At 41.8% G+C, this 26,414-nt stretch overlaps 5 protein-coding genes across 9 annotated transcripts; 3 read left to right on the top strand and 2 right to left on the bottom strand.

Moving 5' to 3' along the window:
• The first annotated feature begins 22 nt into the window (after positions 1-22).
• b4galnt1b (beta-1,4-N-acetyl-galactosaminyl transferase 1b) lies at positions 23-5,200 on the top strand. The gene is made up of 11 exons (XM_085924221.1): positions 23-418; positions 1,383-1,603; positions 1,686-1,856; positions 1,948-2,054; positions 2,119-2,156; positions 2,229-2,409; positions 2,495-2,587; positions 2,718-2,905; positions 3,164-3,304; positions 3,417-3,654; positions 3,744-5,200. Exons 2-11 carry the CDS (start codon positions 1,389-1,391, stop codon positions 3,962-3,964), a joined length of 1,593 nt encoding a protein of 530 aa, XP_085780347.1. The 5' UTR covers positions 23-418; positions 1,383-1,388; the 3' UTR covers positions 3,965-5,200.
• A 194-nt stretch (positions 5,201-5,394) lies between these two features.
• On the bottom strand, positions 5,395-22,329 carry arhgef25b (Rho guanine nucleotide exchange factor (GEF) 25b). 5 transcript variants are annotated; one of them, XM_085924845.1, is made up of 19 exons: positions 18,903-22,329; positions 15,196-15,398; positions 13,739-13,865; positions 13,301-13,388; positions 9,762-10,075; positions 9,585-9,689; positions 8,066-8,196; positions 7,912-7,978; positions 7,727-7,830; positions 7,572-7,641; positions 7,383-7,472; positions 7,221-7,313; positions 7,100-7,150; positions 6,943-7,020; positions 6,676-6,867; positions 6,391-6,571; positions 6,114-6,307; positions 5,906-6,028; positions 5,395-5,835 (listed from the first exon to the last, which is right to left on the bottom strand). In XM_085924845.1, the coding sequence occupies exons 3-18, from the start codon at positions 13,784-13,786 to the stop codon at positions 5,918-5,920; spliced, it is 1,917 nt and encodes a 638-aa protein (XP_085780971.1). In that variant the 5' UTR covers positions 13,787-13,865; positions 15,196-15,398; positions 18,903-22,329; the 3' UTR covers positions 5,395-5,835; positions 5,906-5,917. The 5 variants fall into 5 exon arrangements, with proteins under 5 accessions (XP_085780971.1, XP_085780970.1, XP_085780972.1 ...); XM_085924844.1 differs by lacking the exons at positions 15,196-15,398; positions 18,903-22,329 and adding an exon at positions 13,942-14,789; XM_085924846.1 differs by lacking the exons at positions 15,196-15,398; positions 18,903-22,329 and adding an exon at positions 13,942-14,789 and having other exon boundaries at positions 5,395-5,576.
• ankrd33ab (ankyrin repeat domain 33Ab) lies at positions 15,210-17,260 on the top strand. Its single transcript, XM_085924858.1, has 4 exons — positions 15,210-15,464; positions 15,635-15,764; positions 15,840-15,980; positions 16,437-17,260. Exons 1-4 carry the CDS (start codon positions 15,210-15,212, stop codon positions 17,258-17,260), a joined length of 1,350 nt encoding a protein of 449 aa, XP_085780984.1.
• On the top strand, positions 18,426-22,718 carry LOC147049192 (activin receptor type-1B-like). Its single transcript, XM_085924857.1, has 9 exons — positions 18,426-18,610; positions 19,361-19,609; positions 19,803-20,069; positions 20,164-20,394; positions 20,462-20,629; positions 20,717-20,873; positions 20,940-21,064; positions 21,143-21,273; positions 21,459-22,718. The coding sequence occupies exons 1-9, from the start codon at positions 18,547-18,549 to the stop codon at positions 21,582-21,584; spliced, it is 1,518 nt and encodes a 505-aa protein (XP_085780983.1). The 5' UTR covers positions 18,426-18,546; the 3' UTR covers positions 21,585-22,718.
• prkag1 (protein kinase, AMP-activated, gamma 1 non-catalytic subunit) lies at positions 22,475-26,373 on the bottom strand. The gene is made up of 13 exons (XM_085924859.1): positions 26,218-26,373; positions 25,508-25,559; positions 25,335-25,435; positions 25,162-25,243; positions 25,024-25,082; positions 24,903-24,948; positions 24,768-24,822; positions 24,467-24,593; positions 24,227-24,392; positions 24,053-24,090; positions 23,717-23,863; positions 23,539-23,638; positions 22,475-23,478 (listed from the first exon to the last, which is right to left on the bottom strand). Exons 1-13 carry the CDS (start codon positions 26,224-26,226, stop codon positions 23,468-23,470), a joined length of 993 nt encoding a protein of 330 aa, XP_085780985.1. The 5' UTR covers positions 26,227-26,373; the 3' UTR covers positions 22,475-23,467.
• Positions 26,374-26,414: the final 41 nt, after the last annotated feature.

Here is a 26,414-nt window from a genome sequence, read left to right as displayed (position 1 = left end):
TACATAATTTTTCATTATCACGTTTTGTGGTGGGATCGGCTGGGTGGCAATAAACAATATTGGGCTTCTTATAAAATCATTTTTTTTTTGTGTTTTCAAATGAACGTCTATATTTTTCCACAGGACCTATTTAAATACATATCAGTATTGATAGCACACGTGTTCATAATAAGCCACATTGGATTTAAACATATTCATTAGTAGTGAGGATTACGCGTGCACTATTGTCTCCCAGTTCACAAGCGCTTGTTTACTTGCGCTGTGAAGATGCGCCAGTAGGCAGCTTGAGTGCACAAACCGCTTCTAGACGTATGCATCCGTCTTCGGGAGCACTGGAGAGGAGGAGGGTCCATTAAGAGGGGCGATCTCCTTGCAGTCCACATACAGGGGAAGAGCTGCAATGGGCCTTTAAATTGAGGTGAGTGTTTTATTTCATAAAGAAAACGATTTTTTTTTATTGCATGCATTTGAAAGTCTGTATCATTTAATGAATGTGATTTTTTTTTTTTTTTTTTTACCCTGCTGTTGCGTTGTTCATGCATAGCAAAAAATGGCCTGGTGCGGTCGTTCTTAATGTTCAGATGTATCATAATGACAAGGCGTGAGGAATGAAAATGTATCAGATTTATAATAATAATAATGTAACGGTACACATCTCCAAGCGATATCTATTGTGTCCATATATGGACAGCATGTCATGTCCACTGTCTGTTTCACCTCCATGTTTTCCTGCCTATAATTAAAACAGCCACCGTTCTCCATGCAGTATCATTATTTGCTCATGTATAGCGACTTTCAGCTTTCTACAACATAAGTAACAGTTTATTATGATTAGGATCTGCATGCATACACACTGACCACAACGGTAGGTACACAAACAACCCAAGAATGTCTATAAAAAGATAAATAATGAATAGCAGCACAGTGTCAAATAATTTTTGCATGTCTCCTTCCGTTTTGAGCTTTTGTGTTATAATCTCAGATTAGGCCCTCCTGCATGTTTTCCCACATTTAAGAAACCTGCATCTATGGAAGACTCTAAATTGTCCTTAGATGTGAATTTGAATGAAAAAAAAAAAAAAAAAAAGATTGTTTGTCTGAAGGTGTCCAGTGATTGGCTAATGAGTGCAGGGTGTGGCCTATCACATGAGATTATAATCAGGATAAGATATTAAATGTAGGAAACACATTCAGAGAGACTCCTGGTATGTGTACAAATATTCAGCCAATTTTACATGGCGAAATTCCAGCATTTGATTTACGAGCCACATTTCAAGGGAATGAACTCAGATGTGTCCTAATATAATGTACACATATGAATTGTCATCTTTGTCGTACAAAATTTAAGCTCAGACTGAAATTGGTCTTTTTGTTACTTAAAGGTCAGGATGCGCTCCCTGAGGACGACAGTGTTGTTCGGTATCTTGGTGTCAGTGGGCTTGGTTCTGGCTCTCATCCACACGTGGCCCACCCGAGCCTACACAACAATTGAGGTCTGGCAGCGACCTGGTGTCCTAGATGAGAGGCATCTGGAGGACCGTCTTCCGGAACCTCATCCGCACTTGAGCACCATCCCCTTCCATGTGCGCGAGAGTGTGGCAGGGTAATTAGCGGGATTATTATAATTTTTTTTCAAAACAAACCAAATGAGCTGATCCCTCAATTGTCTGTGCTGACTTTGGCAGCTTGTTGGCACGTAACGGATGCGTTTGTGAAAGCGAAGGAGTGACCTTACCTTTCCTCCAAATTTTATCATCACGGGTGTCAGCTCACCCGCTTCACACGGCCTTCCAGGCCAGCGAGCTGGAAGAGGTGAAGAAGAGACGAGACAAGGAATTCAAAAACCTCCAGAAAAGGTGTGGGGTGGGAAAAAAAAAAAGTCCTAATTCTATCGTGTCATCTATATGATATGATCTCTATATATTGTGTGTTGGCTATGACCTTCAGGTTACAGACATCTGCAGATGTGCTCATAATTGCCGAGGCAAACAACCCGTTACAGTATCCAACGCAGGGCGTGGAGGTGCGGCCTCTCAAAACAATCATCATCCCAGGTATGTATCAGCAAAAATATGCTCTGCACATCAAAAGCACATTTTTATTCAATGGTTCTTTCAGGATTGGCTCTAGAGGATCTTCCCAAAGACCACTACTCAGTAAATATTATTATAAATCTTCTTTTTTTTAGTCACATTGGAGACACTTTGTCATGATTATCTTTGTTGCAGATAAATCTGACCGCCACGTTGGGGACGTTGAATGTTGCCGCAGAGGTGGACGGGGTTAAAATCCAAGGTGATGGCGAGATGCACATGATGTTGTCAAGCAACCTTCTGCCCCAACTTAACCGACAGCTGCAGTTTGTCACGTACACCAACACGCTGTTCCATCCCAATACGGCGGACACAGGTGAGGCTTTGGAACATCTTTCCATACTTTCAACCATTGAAAAACATATTCGGACTTGCTTTGTGTTGTATTTTTTTTTTTTAAGTCCACTTTGAGACAGAGGGCCATCAAGCCAACTTCATCATCAAAATCCGCCATGGTGCAACACCTAAACTGTACAACACAGGAACTGAAGGAGGTGTGTTTTTATTTCTAAAGTGACTTTGAGTGCTCAGAAAGTCATCGCTGAATAAAATCTAGGACCATTTTTACTATTATAAAGACATTTCACTCATCTGTGATTGTTTTTTTTTCCCCGCTTTCCTCAGAGTACAACATCAGTGCTTTGGTTACCATAGCAACAAAGACTTTCCTCCGTTACGACAAGCTTCAGAACCTCATCGACAGCGTGAGGAAATACTATCCAACCGTCACGATTATTATAGCGGATGACAGCCAAAATCCTCAAAGTATCTCTGGGCCCTACATTGAACATTACATCATGCCTTTTGGAAAGGTAAGACAATGAGATGGAATATTCTCCATTGATGAGTCTTGGGAACTCATTTGAATTCACAACTAACAAAATGTACTTCATAAAAATACCCAGTAATAACAATGAAGCAGAATTCACTTTGCCAGAGAGTATTGTCACATTGCGTGTCTATATGTGCTGCTTCACCATTTCTGTTAAAAAAACAAAACGTTGTAAGTTGGGTCACTCGTTTCTCAAGGCATCACTGTACCTGATGTTTGATTTCTGGATGTCCTCAAGGGCTGGTTTGCTGGTCGGAATCTGGCCATTTCCCAAGTGACCACCAAGTATGTGCTGTGGGTGGATGATGATTTCATCTTCACCAGCAAGACCAAGTTGGAAAAATTTGTGGATGTTCTAGAGAGAACCACTTTGGACCTGGTGAGACACACACAAGACATTACAGTATACCCCTGAAATGTGCGAAATAATTTAGCTTTTCTTAAATTGCTTGCTTTAGCGCTTAAGGCGATGTCGATGTTTGCATGTCAAGGTGGGCGGTGCAGTTTGTGAGGCCACAGGATATAGCACCACCTACAGGCAGACCATATCCATCGAACCCGGGGAGGAGGATGGCGACTGTTTGCACTTGAGGAGAGGGTTCCATCACATCATCCAAGGCTTCCCCAACTGCGTGGTGACTGACGGGGTGGTTAACTTCTTCCTGGCTCGGACCGACAAAGTGCAGCAGGTCGGCTTTGACCCGCGCCTCAACCGGGTAGCCCACCTAGGTGAGTTTAAACAAAGCAGTTATGCTGGTAAAATTGAATAAAAACTTTAGTGTGGGATTCAAATCGTTAAGATGAGTGTTTGTTTGCAGAGTTTTTCATCGATGGTCTCGGATCACTCCACGTGGGCTCTTGCGACGACGTCATCGTCAGTCATGCCAGCAAAATCAAGTTCCCCTGGGCCAGCCAATCAGAAAGCGACAAGGCCTACGCCAAGTTTCGTTACCCGGCGGCTTCCTCTGACGCCTCGCAAAGCAAACTTGGCCTCCTTTTCTTCAAGAACAGATTTCAGTGTTTGACTCGTGGTGATTAATTTGCTTTTTTCCATCACATCCCGATTTGCCAAAGAGGACACCAGGATGCTTTTGTTGATTCCATTTTTGTTGGTGCCATGGAAGTATTTACCTACATACTACAAACAGTATGAAGACATGTCTTTTTGTTTTTTCAAAGACCAAACGTGAATCTTGGACATTTTGAGAATTTCAACTGAAAATCTAGAAGGTTCACTTTATCGTTGTGGCTGGTCAAAAGGGACATCTGGAACAAAGTGACAATCTACACAAAGGACACTGTCCCTAATATTGGGACCACCCTTCTCCACGAAGCTACATTGCAGAGCTTGAGAAGCTGTTGTCCATCATCACTCCTACCTGAAAACATGTGCAAGCTAATTTGTACGTGTATGTCATGTGCGTGTTCAAATTACACACTTCAAAAGCAGAATTTAATGACTTTGTGTTCCTAAATATATTTTATATGGCAATTCAAAAAAGTTGTTATTTTCTAGCATGTCATGTTTTGGAGATATTTCCATTTCCTGTTTTTAAGTTTGACCTAAAAAAAAAAAAAAGCAACATTTTTAATGTGTTGTGATTTATAACTGAGGTTTCTGAACAAAAATCCACCCGTGGCTGCACCTCATCTGAAATGCTGCTTCAAACTATTGGTGGACCAAAGTGCATGTTTAAAAACAGAAGGAAGCAGATTTAAAGATCAAATTACATTACACGACAAATACTTTTTTGTTCGTACTAATTACTTCTATTGCCAATGCATTTCTGATTCCTCAAGTGCGTATTTATTTATTTATATCATTTATTTATTCATGTATTTATATTATTTATATTTATTTATTTATTTATACCAGTCTTTAAAGGCCTGCTGTTGTGTCTCTAGTTTGATGACTAGCGCAGAGTTGCCATTGACAAGACTTTTTTTTTTTTTTTTCTGCCATGAGACGCTTACTGTAATTGTATTTTTGTTTTCAGGTAAGCAGAAATGATTTTAGATTTGTAACAGCTGACAGTACACAAAATATCTGTTTCTATCAGAATGTTTTGCATTATTATCTGTTGCTAGTTTTAGGACTATTTTTGCAATATTACGACTATGATTATGTCTGATAACTTGACAACTCTATTCTCGCATTTTTCCTTTGTACAATACAAACTGGGTCGTTATAAATATTTTTTTGTTTCAGAGTGCTGTGACATACTACAATGTATGTGTTTGGGGGAAAAAAAATCTGTATTAAAATATCTGAGTGTTGGAGAAAAAAGTTTGGTTAAGTTTTTTTTCATCACATTCGAAATACCTTGTAATACACCATTTCCTCCGCAAGAGGGCAATACATGCTATTATATTAGTGAAACCTCCGTTCAAGTGGACATAAATAATCTCTTCCAACCGGTTGAGTCTCTTCACATGAACACAACTGACTGCTATGTACATTGTGTTCTTCTTTTATTATAAACGTCAACTTATGACAGGCAAAACAGAAGTGTACGTACCCGCTTTCCATTGTGCAGGATCATTTGTTTCTTTTTGCTTTATTTACAGCACAAAGCCAATCACAGAAAGCCAAAAACAAACTGCATTTAGAAGTCGGAGACGTCGAGATGCGCACCTTCTTTCTCTTCTTTCTGCTCAGTGACACAAGCAGAAATGTGTTTGGTTCAGATAAGAAGCTAATAATGGCTGCGCTTAAACAGCCCAACAAACTATAAACGCACAATTGTGCCAAATTGCAAGATTCAAATCGTTAATTCCATTGAAAATGAAGACTTGAGGTGTCACAGTCAACCAAAATAGCATTTGAAAGGTACAATAAAGACTTAGCATGGTCTCCATCCAGATGCTGTTGTCTGGCACTCAAGTTTCACTGTCATGGAGAATGGTTGCCTGGAAAGCGGCAGTCAATCATAAAAATGATTGATTAAAGAAAAAAAAAACGCAAGCAGGGGCGGTGTACCTGCAAGTTTCGCTAAATGGCCGTCCCGTGGTTTCCCGTAACTTCTGGGCCCAAAGTGAGTTGTGGCTCTGACGAGAGCTGAAGGTGGGTCACTTGAGGTGTCATGACGCAAGGGTTTGAAACCTGATGATAGGAAGATAGGAAATATTATAATGTGATTCTGAACACAAGAGGAAAACAATTTAAAAAAGACTAATTGTGTGTTTACGGCTTTTGAGGCCGGGCTACGAAGGGGCGGATGCAGCGACGGAAGGGAGGTGTTGTAAGTCAGCACGCCGAGCTGCTGGTGGCGGTCCATAGATGCCGACAGGTAAGGCTGCAGGCCACTTGGAGACTTCATGGTCCTGCCGAGGCTGTTTGAGTTGCTCTCCTTTCGTTGGTACTCAATAGGAGACTGAAGGGCTGGAGCGAGGACCCGGGGAAAAAAAAAAAAAGAAACAGTGGTTCTCTGATCCTTTTCTTATCAAAACATGAAGTTCTGATACCATTAAGGAAGTTCCTTTGAGTGTCCAAAATCTGGATCACATCGCTGAGCCAAGCTCGCTGTATTTCCGGAGAGGATGCCTGCATGATGAAGCGAGTCACGCTGCCGTTGATCCCGCGAGACGTCAGGACGAGAGAACACGGGCCCTCACCGCAATTCTGCTCCACGCCAAGGCAACTGACCTGCGATTCAGGTGAACTTCATTTAATCGCCTCTATTGATGCACGAGGAAGTCTCCTATGACTTCCGCTCTCTCAATCTTGAATAATACCCAAACACGATTTACCTTGATGCTGTTTTTAAAAATATATCCAGGTAAAGAAAAGCCCTTTTTCTTATCAATCGGCTCGCTGAAGATGACCAGTTGCTCAAATAGAAAGACTCTCCTCTCCTTAGGTCTGGAGAGCAGGCAGCCTTCCTGGTCGCTCACAGAGAAGGTGTCCTGTTGGAGTAGCTTCCCCTGAGCTGTGATTTTCCCCTGAAACGAGCGGATTCATCCCGGTGGTAATGTTCACGTGGTGATTCTGGCTGGGTGCGTGCGGATTTATGGTACCTCAAAGCCTTGCAATCTGCCCACGTTCATCATGTCGTTGCATCGTTTCGGCACAAAGCACGTTACCTCCACTGCCCTCTGCCGGGCAAAAAGAAAAGAGGAGAACCTTGGTGATTGGTTCACAAGACCCCAAAAATAATAAATGGCTGAATGATACCTGGAGTTGCTCGACATCCCGTCCGGCTTTGCTGTAATATTTAAGGAAGTCCTGAAGATGGCAAAGAACTTTATTTTAGGATCTTTCATAAGCAGAATGAGCAAGGGAGGTGGCTGCAGACCTTGAGAAGGAGCTGATACTTCATGATGCGTTGGACGGGTTTGATCAACAGGTCATTGAGCTGTAGCCTGTGACCCAACTGCTGCCTGAGATCCTGTCAGGTGCCACCACGCGACATCGATGAGTACGCAATGACGTGTGATTCGGTTTCTCAAGTTCTCACCTCAAAGAAGTTCTCGATGTACTCCGAGACGACGTGCTCTGATTTGGGCTTGTTCTGACAGTAGACCACATACATGTGAAGACGACGCTCCTGCCAAATAGACGGACAGACGGATGGACTGAGAATATCAGATACTTTGATTGTCAGACAAACTGGAAAGAGAAAAATGTTGAGCAAGCACAGCCTCACATGCTTGATGAAGAGCTGGGCCAAGGTGTCCGGATCAGCTACGCATTTCTCCAGCTCACCCAGGAAATAACTGAGGAACACAACACAGGAAAAAAAAAAAAAAAAAATCTGTCAAAGCAACCAAGTCAAAACAATGGAAGAGAAAATAAAGCCACCTCTTGTGCCAGTCGTAGATCTGTTGAATATTTCCAAAAACGATCCTCTCTTTTCCTTTAAGGTCTTCAGGAACGGCCTGACTGGTCATGTTTGCCATGTAGCCCTACATATAGACACATCTTATGAAGGAATATTAATTTCCAAAATACTTTTCTGCTTGAAAACAAATTACACTGAACTGCACCTTCACAATGAGTCCAAGATCTTCCACATATAACCTTTCAGTCTCTATCAGCTCTGTCAGCACATATCTAAGAGAAAAAGAACATTTGGGTGAATTCAATAGAACAAACGTGCACAAAAATCATTTTGCGAAGAACGTGGAGAGCGACACTTACAAACTCTTCTCAAAGGCAATGTTTCTTTCTTCCTCGCTGTCAGCAACCACGGGCAACTGGCTACCAGCATCTTCTGTCACATTGTAGCTGTTATCTTCATCTTGGAGAGTGTTGACACTGGATTTGTGGCTCTGCAATGAACATGGACACATTTTGCTTAGCAATGTGGCTTTAGGGTGCAATTTCAAATGAAAACACCATCAGAGGGTCACATTTGGAAAGTCATGACTAAATCCCAGATAACCTTACGGTATTAAGAACTTTTTAATGGTTCTTGCAGATTTTTTTGGGGTAGATATATGAAATCTAGTATGGGGTCTGATGGATGGTAGTGATCTGTAAAGGAGGATGGGGTGTGGGGGTAAAGGATGGAGTGCTGTTATGTAACAAATGCCCCTAGTCACCTAAAAGCGATCTAATCTAATGTGAATTTGACTGTAATCCTCTTGGCATACTGCAGTCTCACTGCATTCTGTTCTCCATCTCTGAACAGTGCTTCATAATCCCTCTGTTAAGTCACGATGTAGGTCAAATTTGCACTTTGCTGTTTGATCGCCTGCTAAACCATCAGACGTTTTTGCTGTTTAAATTGCCACACTGAGCCGAGTTGTCCTTAAATGCTTTTAGTTCAACAAGATGCGATCATCTTCAAAACAGTGTACAGCTTGTATATGAATTATACTGCCCTCTGGTGGCTGAGGAACACACCAGAATAAACAGCAAGATGCCCATCGAATTATAGGCACAATTTATTTCTTCATTTTAATTATATTAACTGTAAGTTTTATAAAGTGTAGGGATTGAGGTTTTTAATTAAAATACATATATTTTTAAATTGTTGACGTTTTTTGGGGCGAGCGTATACATTTACAGTCATTTTAAAGAGGAAAGATGTTTGGTGTGGAACCTTTGAATCCAACACCAGAAGAGATATTGTGAGTAACCTCTGACCTTACAAACTATTTTTGCAAAAGGCGAGACACACTCCACAAAGATCACCTTGCCTCTAGGCTCTAACTTGGATTCAAACCCCTCGCGCTCTTTCCCAAAACTGACTGGCGGCTTGATTACATCCAGATGCTGTCTAGAAAAGCCCGTAGGATTGATTCGACTCCCTCTCAGTACGGTTTAAAGTTACTAGACAGAGTTGAAATGTGCATTTGGCACAATTAGCGAAAGGCCCAAATCCGAAGCAGCTCAGTGTTTGCATGTTTTGTGATTCATAGCCTGAGCGCTCTTGTTATTTGCTTGTATGTAGTATTACGATAAATCACCATTAGGACATGAAAGCTGAATAAATAAAAAAATTTTGATTGGTGAAGAAAAGCTCCATTTAATTTAAAACTTCTGGGAATGTTTAGAAATTTGTGCTGAAAGTCAAATGTGAAAGGTTCAGTCGTAATTGATGGCAAGGAAGTTTTAAGGAATTATGTTTAGCCTGGGTTGTTAACGGGAATTACAAAGCATTACCCTACGTGGTATTGTGTAATTTTCCGGAACATAATAATAGAGACATTACAAGACTCTGTGCGTCTCCTCCTTGCAAGAGGTCCGATAAGTCACCCTGATGAGAAGGCGGCAGAGGAGATGAAACTTCACGACTCAACGAACCATCTTTCCATACCTGTGCAAGAAAACACCAGTTCAAATATTTCATTTCATTAAGTACACGTATCAAAAGAAACAAAAACCGCACCGGATCTGCAGAGGGGAAGATGGTGGAATCGTCATCATGCGGTTCCAAAGGCCTCGGCTGAGCTCCGCCGTGGGAAATATTCGACGGCTGCCGTCTGCTGTCCGAAGCGGACATCTGCTTGTCGACTCCCCCCGTTCCTCCTCTGGTGTCGGAGCTTAACTTGCGGACCGGACTGGTGAGCCACTTCTTCAAGGCGCTGACGGGATGGCGTGATCCTCCGGAGCCGGGGCTGGAGCTGCCCGAGGCCTGGCGGGGTGGCGGGCCCAGCGCCGGGTTAACGATACCATCCACGGTCACCACGGAGTACGACTCTCCTGCAGGGGAACGGAGTAGTTAATTATGGGAGTTGGTCTTCTCGGGTCACAAGTTTCAGACAGATTTCTGCACAAAAATGTTCAATTTCCTGTGCTGAGCCCGAAAGTGAAGTCGCTGCAACTGCTGTACCCATTGGTACAAAATTGGAATGACTAATACAGCTTTGCTCTTGTGAGGAACATCTCTGAATAAAATTCGACATGTTGTTTTGACTGTACATAGAGCATGAAAAAAGAAAAGTGAAATAAAGTGATGCAGCAGAACATGTTCCTTTTTTTTCTTCATCTTCCTGACACTCAAAAAAGTGGTGATAGTTGGGAAAAGAACTTTAAATTTGGAACTATAATGAACAAGCATATATTTACAATGACAGGATTTCACCGAGATGTAAGAATTTCTTTTTTTTTTTTTTTGCAAAAGTGTTGTCCACCTTTGATAAACGACTTCACTGATGTCGTAACCTTTGATTTAGAGAAGTTTTAGTGAAGGTCTGCAACTTTTCTGCTGTGTTGGTGCGATTTTTAATTCATCCGTTTTAAGGGGCGGCCCTTAGAAGAAAAAGCTTTTCGACAACCCTTTAGTGATGGTCACTGCAATGTCTAAATCACCGCTGAGGTGCAAGTCAGTGTTTTGCTTGAGGAGCTTATGTAACGGGGTCATTTTCCCACAGGGCAACAGCTGGACGTCCATCCGGACCCGAGGGTGTCAGGAGTGCACCGGCCGGCGCTGGGATTGTAAGGCGCCATAGGCAGCAGCAATAATATGAAAGCGGCAAACTAAAGCTGATTTTATCAGGTGGATTAAAGCTCTTTGAGAGTGATTGAAAAAACATGAGCGAGGACACAAATTTACTGATTGACATTTTTCTAGTGGTTTGCACATTGTGTTGCTGCTGTAAGTAACTGGAATGGAGAATTACAAGATTCTGCATAACATGTCACTGTCGTCGTAAATATGGGAGGATATGTTAAGACGTGGCCTCGCTTCATATTTATCAGGCTCTGATAAGAAACTTCTAAGGGCCACAAAAAAAAAGCTTTTCATACATTACGCATATCATTTGTGAGTCACGCAACGGTGATGCTGCTTTATCGTTTGCTCAGATGAAATGCTCATTTAAACGAAATCCTCGTCCAGGCTTCCTGTTGAGACGAACGGACGGTTAATTATAACACATGACAGACTGTGGCAAAAGCTAATGACATTTGATTTGCTGTGGATGTCCTTTTTCTGCATCTTGCTTATTTTGCAACATAGAGGATCCAAATCCCCAGATGAAAGTAGAGTGAAAAAAATTCTGTCCCTTTGAGAGTTGTCATCCTGTTTTCTGCTTGAGTACAATGTTCCTCAAATAAACAAATCCGCACGAAGAGTAAAGTTCAAGTGTAGATCCGATGGGTCGACGCGTGCTTTCAACTTTTTACGCCTAAACAAATACAAGTATCACAAATGATACTGAAAGACAGTTGCATAGTAGGCCTAAGTGTTCATTAAAGATGAGACAGACGTTTTATTCCTAAAAAAAAAATTCTATTTTGTATTATTGTAAGCTGCTGTTTCATGATACAAAGTCTGAACATTAAATGGGGAGTTTGCAATGAAGCAACACAACAATCTACATTCTCAGCATCTATCCACACAGAACGGCTCTGTAATCACTTCGTGTGCAACAACATTGGATTTAAGGGTCGAGGCAGTGATGGCAAAAAAAAGCGTGTGTCTGAGTGTGTGTGCATGTTAGTGTGTGTCTTTGTGTTGAGTTGCTTTGGCTCCAAACCAGCGCTACAATATCAGGAGTATTCATTTCAGTTACCACACACAGAGTGTATACACAATTAGAGCAGAACAAAACATCTTGGTAACTAACGCCGCTACTAAATATTGATGCAGCACAAATCATTTGTTTGCATACAAGAGTGAAGCTTACTAATGTAAATAAAATCTTTGTGATACTTTTTTTTTTTTTTTCCCAGATCTATTACAATGTTTCCCAGTCTTCGTTGAGCTAAATCACGTATTTTCCATATTCCATAAAAAAATATATCACGGTGCACTACCCTACAAAAAAGGGTGGCTAGACAACTAGAATTAAGTTGTTGGGTTTTTTATGACTCAAACATTATCGATAAAATCAGCTCTGATCTGAGATTTTGAGTCAAGCATCCGTGTAGCGTACCTCTCATATGGCCAAAGCAGCATCCACATTTACGGAGCACTTTTCTAAACAGGTGCTGACACCCGCATCCTCGTTGCCGGTGACCCCCTCTCATGACCATCCTTTGCCACTGGCACATTCAAAAGTCACATCCGATGCAAGCATAGTGATGGATAAACAATGACACGATATTCCGCCCGTAATCCCCTCAGGAAAAGACATACAGATTGTCCCTTAGTCCAAAAGGCAGATGAAAATCAATCTAACTGTGGCCAGACAGAAAGCAAAGAGGGCTGACAGAGCGGGAAGGAGGGGTGGTGGGATATGCGATGAGGGTGGGATAACACGCTCACATGGCCGAGACGGCATCGCAATCCTAGTCCCGCCTCCTCTCACCCTCATTTGCTTCCCCGCTATGATTTTCCTCTCTGCTTCTGTTTTTGGTAAGCAGCACTGAAAAAGAACTACAAGACAACTTTAACATTGCTTGAGTTAACGAATGTAAAATGTATGCAGCAACACATGTAGACAGACAATAAAACATTTTCTTTATCCTCTGTGAAAAACAACTAATACGACTGCAGTTTACAGTCATGCATTTTTGCCTGTCTTTACTGCTGTTTTACTGCCCCCTGGTGGGCAAATTGCAACCACTAAAAAGACGTACTTTTTTTTGTATTTTATTTATGTTATTACGATCAAGCACTTAAACCACGTCCAACCTGTGTGTTCATACAATGGGATCCATTCCTCGCTTGCTTTTGTGACCACAGGTAGCAAAAAAAATCTCGAGTGGAAAAAGCAACAAGTGGAAATATCACCAGCGATATGAGCTGGCAGGACTGAGGCGGGCAGATTTAATCTCAAAGGCAAGATTAAGTATTCATGACCAGATGATCTTCTGAGTACAGCTGTCCAGTCATGTGGCAGCCACTAGTGTGATTCAAATGCACATAAACTCGTACGAACACAAACATGTCAGTGAAGGACAAGATTTTGAAGCATCATTGATGATGCAACAAATGTATTAGTAATGTAAATGTTGTGTTATTATTATTATTAATATTACCATGGCATCCTGCAGTCATACTGCTGGTCCACTTGAAGTCCATCTTGGTATGTTGATTGTTGTCATTAGCCAACAGTTTGTCTGAAATCTTACACAAAGAGCATGTGTCAAGAAATGTCAATGAAAGGACAAATTCCCTTTTTTTTTTTTTTTTTTTTCTCAAAAACCTGTCCTTAAAAATAAATCTTATGTAGTTCAGGGCAGAAATAAATGATGTCACTTTCCCCTAGTCACACCTTTCCAGTCTTCTATTTTTGCTTCGATTAGAGTGGTTTCTTATCTTAACACCGTGACACCACTTAAGAGCATAAGAATTAGACAAGCAAAAAAGGTAAGCTAGAATGATAGCCAAAGCAACAACAAGAGAGAGACAACGGTCTTGTTTTGAAAACAAATGATGTGAATTTCACATCATTTACATGACGAAGGAAAACTCACTTGATCAATCTTGTGTCTTTTCACTTGTACTTTTGCCAAGTTCTTCATTGTTCATCTCTCGTGCATCCTCATGGATGGAGTGTCCCCCCCGCCTTCATCTCCAGATCTTCCTCACTCCTCGTATCCTCTATTGGATGACAAATATTTAGTTTGCACTCTAAGAAAACAAAAAGAAGAGAAGCTTTCTTCTTCTGGGTGCTCACGAGATCTGCTGGTCAGACGCACAGGGATGTCTCCTCGGGTCATCCTAGTTCGGGGGGGGACTTGATGTGTTCGGACAGGCCCAGAGCCACATCCCAAAAGCCCCACAGGCTCATTCCCACAGCGGGCTTTTAAAGTGTCACAGAAAACTTGACGAAGTATCATCATGAGCATTCATTGAAAATGTTAGCATGACAAGTTGAGACAGTTTACAGCTGCCTTAGTGATTTCATATATGCCGTGTGTAAAAATCCTTGTTCCTTCTCAAAGACCGGCTGTTGTTTTTATCTTTATTATATTATATTTTATTGGTAATAGAGTTAAACCATGATTTGTATCTGAATGTTAGTCAAATTAGGCCTTAACATAAGGACTGCAATCTAGCTGTGAGTGCAGCAAGGAAAAGCAGGGCGCCCTCTTGTGGTGCATTTTAGATTAACCTTTGAAAAGGTTTATAAATCCACTAGATTGGAATAAATAAAGAAATAACACACAGTAAAAAATGAAAAGGTATGAGAAAAATCAAAACAAAATTACATGTAATTTTTGATGACTTGTTAGTCCATCACACTTAAAAGAATGCCCATAGCTGGAATTATAAAAACAAAGGAGGACGAATTTTTATAAAGCGAAGCAAAAAAAAAAGGCCCAAGCAGCAAGTAATCCTTCCTATAAACATTTAAGTAGGACGAAATGGACAGACAGTGTGAAGACTCCTCCTCTCAGTTTCATGTCACCACGACAACATGTGGGATGGAAATGAGTAAAGGACATCCATTCGGAGGCACTGCAGGAAACTAACTTGTCAGATGCCTGGAGCGAGTGCCGGAAGAGGCTGGAAGTCGCCCAAGTTGACGCGCAGGGGTGTGATCTGCATGCTTGCTGTTCATTACATCATATGGTAAGTTTGATATCTTTATGTCAATGGGATTAGATGAATACATGGATAGTTGTTGACGGACAACGCTCTTGACGGAGGTTATTTTGAGGTGCGGGTTTATTCCTTATTTAGCAGCCATGTGGGCTCAGCAAGGCTTTTAATTCCTGATCCAGTTACTTAACCGTGAGGGCCCTCACATGGCTACACCCATCCCATGACAGCCAGGTAATGCAGCGCTAATCCCTAACAGTTGGACTCTTTCTACCATGAACAAGCCATTGTGCTTTTTAGGCCTCACTGTCAGATTGTGATGGTTGTCTTCACCTTGGTCTACATTCCTTGGTAGATGTAGCCAGAAGGTAGAACATCATCTTACCTGGCTGTTGGGAAATGGCCACTGCAGCCGAGGACCCTCACTTGGGCGCAGGGCCCGATGAGGAGGACCAGTCTCAGTCGGGGTGGGACTCAGACAGCATCTTGTCCGACGATTCTGTGCTGCCGGACTACGCGGCGGAGACGTCGGACGGGCGGACGGCATCCACGCTGTACCAGGCGTGCGTCCGCAATGACCTGGTCTCTCTGCGGAGGGTTTTGGAGAGAGGGGTGACAAGAGATGAGGTCATGGACTTGGACATCAATAACTGGGTAAGGATCTTTGTCATCATTAGGAAAATGAGGATCACAAATTTAGCCTACTGAGATTTCATTCTGTTCGAACTCATGGGACATAGAAGATAGACTTTAGGTTGCTGTGTATAATTGAACTTGAGGAGCATAATGATCTTCTTGGATCCTATGAACTGTACTTCCTACAGAATGGCTTGATGGTGGCTTGCTGCAAAGGATTCATAGACATTGTATACGCTCTTAACACCTGCCCGTATATCGACATCAATCATCAGGACAATGAAGGCAACACGGCACTGATGATTGCATCCCAAGCAGGTAGATGGCAACTCATTTCTGGCTATGAAATTTTGATTCACATATTAGTTCTTATTGATGTTTTGTAATCCCCAGGTCACGTCAACACCGTCATGTACCTGCTGAATTATTATCCTGGAATAGACACGGAAATAAAAGACTGCCGTGGCTTCACGGCTCTCATCAAAGCTGCGATGACGGGTCGCGATGATGTGGTCGCTGCCCTTGTTATGGCCGGTATGTAAATAGGATGAAGATTAAAAATGCATTTTCTGACTGAGTCAACATTCTTGCTGCTCTATGATGACACAGATCATTTTTTTAAAAGGTCACCATTATCCCATTAACCGCAGAACAAACGTTCACTTCCAGAATAGCCGTTGAGCTGTCCATATTTTAAGCCAGCTAATTTTGTCTGTCCACCACAGAATGACGCCAGACCGGTTTAAGGGATCATTCTGAACACTGGACAAAATCCACTTGTAATCAGCGATTTTCTAATCTGGAACCTTGTAGATTAGCTACCGTAAATAATCAAGATCAGTTTTAATGAACAGTGTGATTGTAAATTGGCAATGCGAAATCCACTGCTATGTTAATTTATTTGCTTACAACTATTTTCGCCGTGACGTGAATCTTGCAGTTAATCTCCCGCTCCTCTTTTTTTTTTTTTTTTTTTTTTTTTTTGCGCAGGGGCTGATATCCATGTGACGGACACCACAAGAGGAAAATGCGCTCAGGACTGGGCGCTAAAAACAGGTCGCTATGAGACAATGCAACGTCTGCGCCGCCTCAAAATGAGGCCAAAAGCTGAGCAATTTTGTGAAAGTTACATCCCTGAGTGGCCTGAGCTCAAGGAGCGGGTGGCAAAGGCCCTGGCGGAAAAAAGCGCCCGGGAAAGAATCACCCATCACATTAAGAACACATTTGGATTTCGATTTCCTCACGACCCCGAGGACAACGGAGTTATGGACCACATGGTGCGCATGACCACCAGTATCTACAGCCCCCTCATTTCCACCGGCTGTCGTCCATTGTGCCCCACCAGCCCCCCCGAGGTGGGCAAGAGGCGACTCGCCGTACCGGAGCTGATGATGAAACACTCCGGGAAGGAACTGGAGGAAAGTTCCGTGTGCCACGGCGACGGCTCCGTATCGCACGTCATTCCCTCGCTCCACTCGGCAGACTCCATCGCTACCACGTGCTGCGCCGACACCGACAGGAGGGGCAGCATCCTATCAATGGCCTCCACCACGGTGGCCTCCAAGTTCATCCCCCGAAGTATGGCCAGGAGGAACAGCGTGTTCCCCTCGGGGTGCATCCCCCAGATTAATGTCAACAGACCCACAGAGCCCACGCCAAAGAAAGAAAAGAAAAAGAAGAGGATGGACAAAGGCTATCTGGAACCACCAAAGTGGAAATATAAGGAGATCAAGGAGGAGAAGAAGAAGGAGAAAAAGGAGAAAGAGAAGAATGAGAAAAAAAGAGAACGGGACAGCGCAAAGAGCAAAAAATAATGCGTTTCATCAAACCAAAGTTTTCATATCATCACCCCTCAGGGCTTCAAAACAGTCGTTCTTGATTGATGGTAACTCCAAACACTGTTGTGAAACCTCAAGGTTTTGGAGGCCATAGTTTGTGTACACTTCTGTTTCAGATTTTTTTTTTCTGTCCAACTTTTGACCCAATATTCATACATCTGGTTAATTTTCTTTGAAAACAGTTCGGGTCATGTCATTCTCAGGGAATAGAACTGAGCGCAACTGGACTGCCTCTATTTGCGTTATTTCTCAGTTGGTGGAACAGACAAATTGGATTTGCATTAGGTCCAGCGGGAAATATTTATTCAGGTTTTAAATGATTTGATTTTAAGCAGTTTGTGTAAAACAAAACCAAGGTTCCACTATAAGACATTCAAATCCCATCCGTCTTAAAGAGCATGACAATTATTATTTTTTTTCTTCACTTTGACACAACCTGTAAAGCCCATGGTTATAGATTCCATTTCACTGGTGCTAATTTATGCATCGAGCCAGTTAAATTATATCTACCTCATGAGTTCAAAAGGCAAAGACGTGACTAAAGCAGATGGGTGAAGTATGGTGAGCTAAAACGTATTTATTCATTTTTTTTTATTCAGCTAATTGAAAAAAAAAAAAGGATTTATATTGTAATAATTATTTTAAAAAATGTAAGGAAAATACACAGGCTACAAACAAATCATTTTTATATTCTTATTACATAATTCTCTAATTAATTCAAAATTTCAAATGAATTCTTTCCATGCACATAACATTAAATTTGCATACATATTTTCCAACTTTATTCCCCACATGTTGCTTTTTAAAGTTATATTTGGTTCATGGGCATAATATTTTTGCATCAACATATACTGGACTATGCATCATATGATATCATGTACATTATTTAATTGGCTGATTGACAAAAAAAATATTTCCTGAACAATACAAAACATAAATATTGTAAATATGTATGTAGCAAACTTACATTAAAATTGAAGATGACAACCTCAAATAATTAGAATTTGTTTTAATTCATTTATTATGCCCAATGCATGACATAGATAGATAGATAGATAGATAGATAGATAGATAGATAGATAGATAGATAGATAGATAGAATTTGAGTTGTTTGTTATGCTTCCAAACAATCGGTTTGTTCTACTGCCTGGAGGAGGAGGATTTCATGTCATGTGTCTTCATCTCATCTCATGTTAGCTAACCAACTTAGTTAGCAAAAATGTAGTGAAACGCTGCGCTGTTTATTTGTTTTTCCATTCATCATGGCGAGTTTACACATAGCGCTAGTGTTCGTCATCTGTATGGTCGTGCACAGAAGCTGTGAAGGTGAGTTGCAGCTTGTTTTTCTTCAGTTCCGTACCTACATTAAGGCGTTTGCCGCTAGCAGCATTATGCTAGTAGAGTTAGCCTTGTCACAAGATTAGCACTCTCGCACTTATTTTTGTGTTTAAAACTGGATTCGCATGACTGTGACTCACTTCGGTTATGCATTCTTTCAACCATAGTGGACTCGGTTTAAAAAGAAAAAAAAAAATCACGTAATTGTGACGTTTCTTTCGTTAGTTGAGTTATCACGTTGTGGCGAGCTTGGAGTTTGTTTTTTTGAGATGTTTCCTACCGTTCAGCCTCATATTCTTTCCTGAAGTCTTCGTATTTGTCTAATAAAAGTCATGCCAGCTTGTTTACAGCAGGTGAAGCGCCTGTAAATCATTTCCTTATGGAGAATATTCCGTGGCGCCTATGCCTATTATTTTGACAAACCCAAATGATAATCAAGGAATAGACTTGTATACTCGTGTGTTTATGACTAAAATATTGTAACATTGTTTAAATCAAGCAATTCCTCAGTGCTTTTCATTCATACTCCAACTGATTTAAGGCATAAATCAGATTACACCTTGGACTGAACACCAATCACAAAGCACTTAGAGCAAGATAATCAAATCATTCCCACTGACTTAATGGGAACTAAATCACATAGCTGGATGATAATGGTTTCAACTCCAATGTGCTTTTTTTCGGCATATTTTTTGACTCGACAGCTTTTGATCATTCCTCCTCCATCTGTCTCCGCAGCCCTTCTGTGCAACTGCACGACCGCAGAGTGTGTGAGGACGAGCGGCTTCTGGTGTGAGACAGACGGAGCCTGCGTGGCCTCCACGTCGCTTATCGACGGTAAAGAGCATCATCTTCGCGCTTGTATCAGCAGAGATAGACTAGAACCTCCCGGACAGCCCTTCTATTGTAAAAGTGCCGAAGGTCTGGTCAACATCCATTGCTGCTACGATGATTACTGCAACAGCATTGACCTCAAGGTGCCATCTGGTGAGAACAACAACCAAGTTTGCATCTGGAAAATAAAGACATATTGATTTCATATGCGCTTGTTTGTTTTGTTGACATGATATTTATTTCTACATAGTGCAATCACAATCAAATGTTCAACTTGTAGTTGAGCCTACATGTGTTGACCATTATAATTTGCTTTCTGAAAAGAAACACTAATAACTGTCCTCAGCAACCGCCCAGCCAGATTCCGACGAAGCTTTCCGGCCGGGTGGGACGTGGGGGCTGCTGGAATTGATGGCTGTGACTGCTGGGCCGCTGCTCCTGATTTGTCTTCTGCTACTGCTCGGTGCGCTCGTGTATCAGCACCAGCGGAGAACCTGCGGCCATAGACAGAGGCTGCAGGTGGAAGACCCCTCCTGCGACCACCTCTTCATGCCCAATGACAGGAGCCCGCATGACTTCATTTACGATCTGTCCACATCTGGTTCCGGCTCAGGTCGGGGCAAAGCGTAATTACTGGCCCGCATGTTGACTTTCATGTGCTCTGTTCAGACGGTTTCTTTTTTTTTTTTTTTCCTCCTTCTGTTCAGGCCTGCCTCTGTTTGTCCAAAGGACCGTCGCCAGAACAATTGTCCTCCAAGAGGTCATCGGAAAGGGGCGCTTTGGCGAGGTGTGGCGAGGACGTTGGCGCGGCGGCGACGTGGCGGTGAAAATCTTCTCCTCCAGAGAAGAGCGCTCTTGGTTCCGTGAGGCCGAAATCTATCAGACCATCATGATACGACACGAAAACATCCTGGGCTTCATCGCAGCTGACAACAAAGGTGCAGAAGATTGAAGTTTCTGCTCTATTTCAGTTCATCACGTCATCAATTATCGTCTGTCTTGTAGACAACGGCACATGGACTCAGCTGTGGTTGGTGTCCGACTACCACGAGTACGGTTCCCTGTTCGACTACCTCAACCGTTACTCCGTCACAGCTGACGGGATGATCAAACTGGCGTTGACTGCTGCCAGCGGCCTGGCACATCTGCACATGGAAATACTCGGAACGCAAGGTGCACCCACTTTTTTTTTTTTTTTTTTGTCAGGGGAACATTTAGTGAGTCATTCTTGATCGGTAATGAACATCAATTCTTTTGTAGGCAAGCCAGGCATCGCCCATCGTGACCTGAAATCTAAAAACATCCTGGTGAAGAAGAATGGCACCTGTGCCATCGCCGATCTCGGTCTAGCCGTCCGGCACGACTCTGTCACAGATACTATCGACATTGCTCCCAACCAAAGAGTGGGAACCAAGAGGTGGGTCCGTCAAAAGAAATACTTTTGAGCATCGATTAAAAAAAAAAAATCATTTTTCCTTACAAGATACATGGCTCCAGAGGTGCTGGACGAGACAATCAACACGAGACATTTTGAGTCGTTCAAATGTGCTGACATCTACGCTTTGGGACTGGTCTACTGGGAGATTGCGCGTCGCTGCAACAGTGGAGGTCACATAAGATGTGTTGTTTTTTTTTTTAACTCAAGTTATCCAACCTCTGCTCACAGTCTCGCTTTTTAACTCGCAGGTATCCATGAAGAATATCAGCTGCCTTATTACGACTTGGTGCCCTCTGACCCTTCAGTTGAAGACATGAAAAAAGTGGTGTGTGACCAAAAGATTCGACCTAACATCTCCAACTGGTGGCAGAGCCATGAGGTAATGACACAACCGCTTCGGAATGTCACGCTCAAGATGGAGCTCATGCTTTTAAGCATAACCCATACTAGTTGAATGAATCGTTTTCCACCATTGTTTAACATTTCTGTGGACTAGCATGATTTGATCATCTACAATCTTGATATTTTTTTGAAAACATGATCTGCTCTTCTTTCTGTTTCCAGGCTTTGCGGGTTATGGGCAAAATAATGAGGGAGTGTTGGTATGCCAACGGCGCTGCCCGCTTGACTTCCCTGCGCATCAAAAAAAGCTTGTCCTTGCTTACTGTCAAAGAGGACATTAAAATCTGATCTGAAATCAGCCAAACGTTTGGAAAGAGCTCACGGATGGGTCACATCCACAAGTTAGCCTTCCTCAGACGCACTTAGAAAATGTGACACCGTTAACGACGACTGCAAAGTTTTGTTTTTTTAAGGCACTCGAATCCAAACCCTACCTCGCCTACCCAGAGACAAGTCTGGTTCCCTTTTTTGCGCATCCTCAGACTGTCCGTGCACTCGTAAGCAATGGATGACAGCGAATGTATTATGATGTTGTGTTGCCATTGTAGTTTTTTTTTTTCTCACACAGTAGATATTGTAGATATGCACCCAAATGCCAGGATGGCATCAATTTTGTTTGAAATTTCATCTCAGCATTTCATCTAACCTGTTGACTGTATAGTACAGAGGTGGGAAAGCACTTTCCGATAGAAATAGATACTAAAAAAAAAATATGACACTAAATGGCCCCACATATTCTCCACTGCGGTAATAATCACTTTTTTTTTGTGCATATTTATGTGGAATACTACTTTAAAAGACTCCAAATGTCAGAAATGTTTCGAGAACTGGTGCACTTTTGCTGTAATGTTTATTTCTATTTGTCTGCTTCTTGAACAACCCTCCCCAAAAAGGCCTCATGTGCGTTACTACTGAGCTTGCCGCTTGGCTTCACGTCATCTGTAACAAACGGACCACTGTACACAAACTGACAATGTATCTGTTTTTGTCATAAGCACTGTAAAAGCTTGTCAAGTTCTACATTTGGACGTTAAAAGCGATCATGAAAGACGAGGTGTTTTGTCCACATGTAAACACAAAAGCATTACGTTCTCCAGGTATTTACCATCTGAGCCAGAATAAGTTCACGTCATTGTGATGTTTCTGTTTCTTCACCACTAAGAACCTCAAAAGACACAAACTCTTAAAGAACATTTATTGCTCTTTACCATTGACAGCAGTTAAATACAAAAAACTGCATTTCCATGACAAGTGTGACTCATTCTTTGCTTTATCCACAGATGTAAGAAAATGGCTCTACATGAATCTAATGCAACATAAATATAAATTCAGAAATGTAGAAATAGTGTTTCAAATGACAAAAATATCATATTTGACCATTTCTATTTTAAGTCTTGGACCCCTTTCCAAAAAAGAAACATTTCACAGCGCTGCGTAGAGTACGGTAATATAAATCCCTTTTAATATCGTATGTGTAACAAAACAGATAGTAGTCTTTCAAATGTCAATTCTTTTTAAAAACTGATGCATAATGCTACCAAACTTTGTCATAATTGTCTTCCGTGAGTTTATGAATGCACGCTTGGTGAAGCTGGTAGATCGGAAGGTTCGTTTTCTATCAAACACATCCTCAACCTGTTAGTTCAATTCATACTTAATTTTAAAAATTAAAAACTTACTTAAAACCTCAATTTTAGGCTGATGATACAATCCAATTCAACATGATGCCTATATTTTTGTATAACAAAAGTAGAGGGGGGGGGGTCAGTCAAGCTAGATGACAATTAAAATATCTAACTACAAGTAACACATCAACAAACAATTTGAAAGGAAAATAAATCATACTAATGCAAGAATTTGTTTTCCTTTAGCTGATATCTTGACTACTGTTCAATATTAAAACGAGCATCCTGTAACTTATTGCATCTTGTCTGCTTTCTCATGTCAAATTTGGCACGATTGACAAGAACTGTGTTGCCGCAATGTTTTATTTGCTCACTTCATAAAACTTAGTGAACTTGTAAAATAGTTTTGCACGGATGAAGAGATGTGAATAGGAAAGACGGGATCATTCATTTTGCTGTCAAAAGCTCCCCCCCCCCCACATTCCCTCACATCGCTTCTTCCTCCCTTTACTCCGGCCTCAACCTCTCGTGTGAACTGTGTTTGCCTCATGCGGTGCCTAAGATCAGAAAAATGAAAACCATGACTTTGAGTCACTGTGCGGCCAAACATCACTTACCCTCATCTCTATCGGTCAGCACGAGCGCCTGGAGGATATCGGAGAGGGAGACGATACCCTTGACCACATCACGCTCGTCCACCACTACCAACCTGTGCACCTGGTTGACACACAAACAACTTTAGAATCAGTGGGGATAAAAAAAAAAAAAAAAAGAAAAATCCTCGGCTGATCTTACCTCAGCCTCTACCAGTCTGTTGATGATGGCCTCCAGCGTCTCGTGACGATTGCAGGTCAGCACGCCTTCGAAGTACTGAGAGCGGTGCTGCAAGGCTTTGGTCACGGTCAAGTCAAGGTTGTTGTAAGTCTTCTCTGCTGCCAGGTTCTGTGGGGGGCAGCACAATTTGATGATATCAGCACTTTTCAGTTGACCCGTGGCCACACTGATGTCATTTGAACAGGAAGCAATATGTCTTATTAAGAGTAAATCCAATAAATGTTATCATCATATATAGTATGACTAAAGACGAGTGTATAAAATGGAATAAATCAACACGGACGACTGAAAACTTACAATGACATCAAATTTGGAGTAAATGTCCACCACTCGACCTGCACGAGAGAGAAAGGGTCAGTGAATAACAACACTGCAGAACCAGTGGCGAGTTCAGTTGCTAAGTGACCGAGTCCCGCTTGGCAGTGGAGACCTTTTGGCATTCAACGATGTTTTATCAAGCGGCCCACCAACCTTTGTCGTCCACCACGGGGAGCGCAGACACTCGCTGCTCTACAAAAATACCCAGCGCCGTGTACAGGGGCGTATCTGTGCGGACCACTGCTATGTTTCGAAACGTCCCGATGTTCAGCGCCTCCAAAGTTTGACCCAGGAATGTCGGTTTAGGCATCTCTGATATCTGAAAACAATACCAGACGTAGGCTCAGCTGCCAAACTCATGCTCCTATGGCAAAGTGAGCTGAAAAGACGTACAAAGAGCTTCAAGAACTTCAGGATCCGCTTGTGTGTGAGGATGTAGAGAGTGTTTCCCGTCAGGGGGTCGATGACTGGCAATCTGTGGATCTTGTTTTTGAGCAACGAAGATACGGCGTCATACAAGCTACAACATAACAGGAGCGAAGGAACACTGTTTAGAACTCGGGAAAAGTGAAAATATGCCTTCTAAAATTGAAAGCTCACACCCAAGTGTTGTTAACAACCCTGCCAAATTGGAATGACTAAAATAATTGCCAAGTATATAAAATGAACAAACAAAATGAAAACACAAACAAACCTGGCATTAGGTGATATGCTAACCAAGGGCTTAAAAGAGTCTTGAAGATACAATTCTGTTCAAATAAAAGCAAAACGTCATTATTATTAAAAAAAATTATATATATATATTTAAGTGTTCAGTAAAAACTCTTACCTCTCCATGTTTCTATTTTGTGTTCCTCCAACTCATAAATTTGAACCTGAAAATGAAGTCACAATAGAAATATGTGATTAAATGTCGCTCACACACCACGGCTGTATATCTACGATCTTACCAGAGGGGATTTATAGTAGCGATGAAGGATGTTAATGAAGTCTGTGATGGTTAACATACCTGTAGACAGCATTGGGTCATTTTTTGGGGGTTAGTTTTAGACAGACACAAAGTATGTGAGATAGAAATAGAATCTTACCAACAAAGCACTGCTTGTTACTGTCCCATAAGGGAGCTGCCCTCACCCCATTGGAAACAAGGGCAAAAAATGCTTTCTTGACCTGTTAAAAGTAAAGGCGACAATTTTCCTCTTCGGTCTATGATATTGGTCGCCTCGCCCGATTCAAAAGACAAAACCGGATTTTATCTGACCTGGAGGGATGTGTCGAAAACAACCAATTTGGAGCTGGTGGGTACGAGATCGTAACAGCGATGGGACTTCATGAACCTGGTGTACACGTTGCGCTCAGGATCTGAAGGGAAGAGTGAGACGGACGGGGTGAGAAGCGTTTCAAACGTCATCATTATGCAATTTAGTCTCCTACCCTCAATCACTGGATCCTTTTTGTTGTCAAGCTCTTCCACAGTTGCCGGTATCTGAAAGAAACAACATTAAGTTAGTTTTGAGAGGCAGTATGATTATTATTTTTAACAAAAATACGGGGGTGTGCAATTACATGTCATCTGTTTGCGTATGTTCTTTTGTGTGGTTTTTAGTTTGTATCGACTTTTAGCTTGTATTTTTTATCTTTTTTATTTTTTGCACTGATTGGTTGGCACTTTTAAATTTCATTGTACATGTGACAATGACAATAAAGATCTATTCTATTCTATTACTATTATGATTATTATTATACAAATTATTATTATCATTACAGACGCATCACTTTGAATTAAACAACAAAGGAAATTGCACTGGTTGCTTTACTAATAAATGCTTCGAACTCTAAGCTAATAGTTAGCATGGACCTGTCAAAGCCTGTTGACAATACATCATTCTTACAAGAAAAAGACTCCAAATCTGTCTATTCAACAAAACTAAAGAGACATTTGGGTTCCCCACTAAACGAATTTCAGAAACAATGCGCGACATAGACGTCACAATAATGTCACATATATCGAGTTAGCTTCTTGGCAGTGTATTGCAAATAGTTTGTTAGCATCCTTGCTAGTGTTAGCATGTTCCAGACTACAGCGCGAGAAAGGTCGGACAAATAGTTAACTGGAAAATATAAAAGTTGGCCGACGGACTTACACACTCCATATTCCAATCGCGTTGTCACGTCTCCTCCTCAGCCAGCTGGGTCGAGTGACAAGCAATTCCGGTGCATCAGCTACGAGTACGACCAGAGAGCATCGTGAATGGCCGACAGGCTATTACCGTAATACTGATACAGCAAGCGCAGTAAAAATAGCTAGTCAAAGATTGTTGACCCTGACATGGGACTTTAC

Source organism: Syngnathus leptorhynchus, chromosome 11, assembly GCF_054491065.1.
Source record: "Syngnathus leptorhynchus isolate UIUO chromosome 11, UIUO_Slep, whole genome shotgun sequence".
NCBI lineage: Eukaryota > Metazoa > Chordata > Actinopteri > Syngnathiformes > Syngnathidae > Syngnathus > Syngnathus leptorhynchus.
This window is presented reverse-complemented; position numbering and strand designations above follow the sequence as displayed.

Coding starts and splice junctions, on each gene's coding strand:
- arhgef25b (XM_085924845.1), bottom strand. CDS start 13,786: ATGAAGAACTTGGCAAAAGTACAAGTGAAAAGACACAAGATTGATCAA. Junction 13,389..13,738: donor AAAGACACAAGATTGATCAA/GTGAGTTTTCCT, acceptor TCTTTGTGTAAG/ATTTCAGACAAACTGTTGGC. Junction 7,831..7,911: donor ATCTTGGACTCATTGTGAAG/GTGCAGTTCAGT, acceptor GTCTATATGTAG/GGCTACATGGCAAACATGAC.
- b4galnt1b (XM_085924221.1), top strand. CDS start 1,389: ATGCGCTCCCTGAGGACGACAGTGTTGTTCGGTATCTTGGTGTCAGTG. Junction 1,604..1,685: donor GTGCGCGAGAGTGTGGCAGG/GTAATTAGCGGG, acceptor TGACTTTGGCAG/CTTGTTGGCACGTAACGGAT. Junction 2,055..2,118: donor CAAAACAATCATCATCCCAG/GTATGTATCAGC, acceptor TGGTTCTTTCAG/GATTGGCTCTAGAGGATCTT.
- LOC147049192 (XM_085924857.1), top strand. CDS start 18,547: ATGGCGAGTTTACACATAGCGCTAGTGTTCGTCATCTGTATGGTCGTG. Junction 19,610..19,802: donor TGACCTCAAGGTGCCATCTG/GTGAGAACAACA, acceptor AACTGTCCTCAG/CAACCGCCCAGCCAGATTCC. Junction 20,874..20,939: donor CAAAGAGTGGGAACCAAGAG/GTGGGTCCGTCA, acceptor TTTCCTTACAAG/ATACATGGCTCCAGAGGTGC.
- prkag1 (XM_085924859.1), bottom strand. Junction 25,083..25,161: donor TAACAAGCAGTGCTTTGTTG/GTAAGATTCTAT, acceptor TGCTGTCTACAG/GTATGTTAACCATCACAGAC. Junction 24,091..24,226: donor CCCCGTGGTGGACGACAAAG/GTTGGTGGGCCG, acceptor TCTCTCGTGCAG/GTCGAGTGGTGGACATTTAC.
- ankrd33ab (XM_085924858.1), top strand. CDS start 15,210: ATGGCCACTGCAGCCGAGGACCCTCACTTGGGCGCAGGGCCCGATGAG. Junction 15,465..15,634: donor ACTTGGACATCAATAACTGG/GTAAGGATCTTT, acceptor TACTTCCTACAG/AATGGCTTGATGGTGGCTTG. Junction 15,981..16,436: donor CGCTGCCCTTGTTATGGCCG/GTATGTAAATAG, acceptor TTTTTTGCGCAG/GGGCTGATATCCATGTGACG.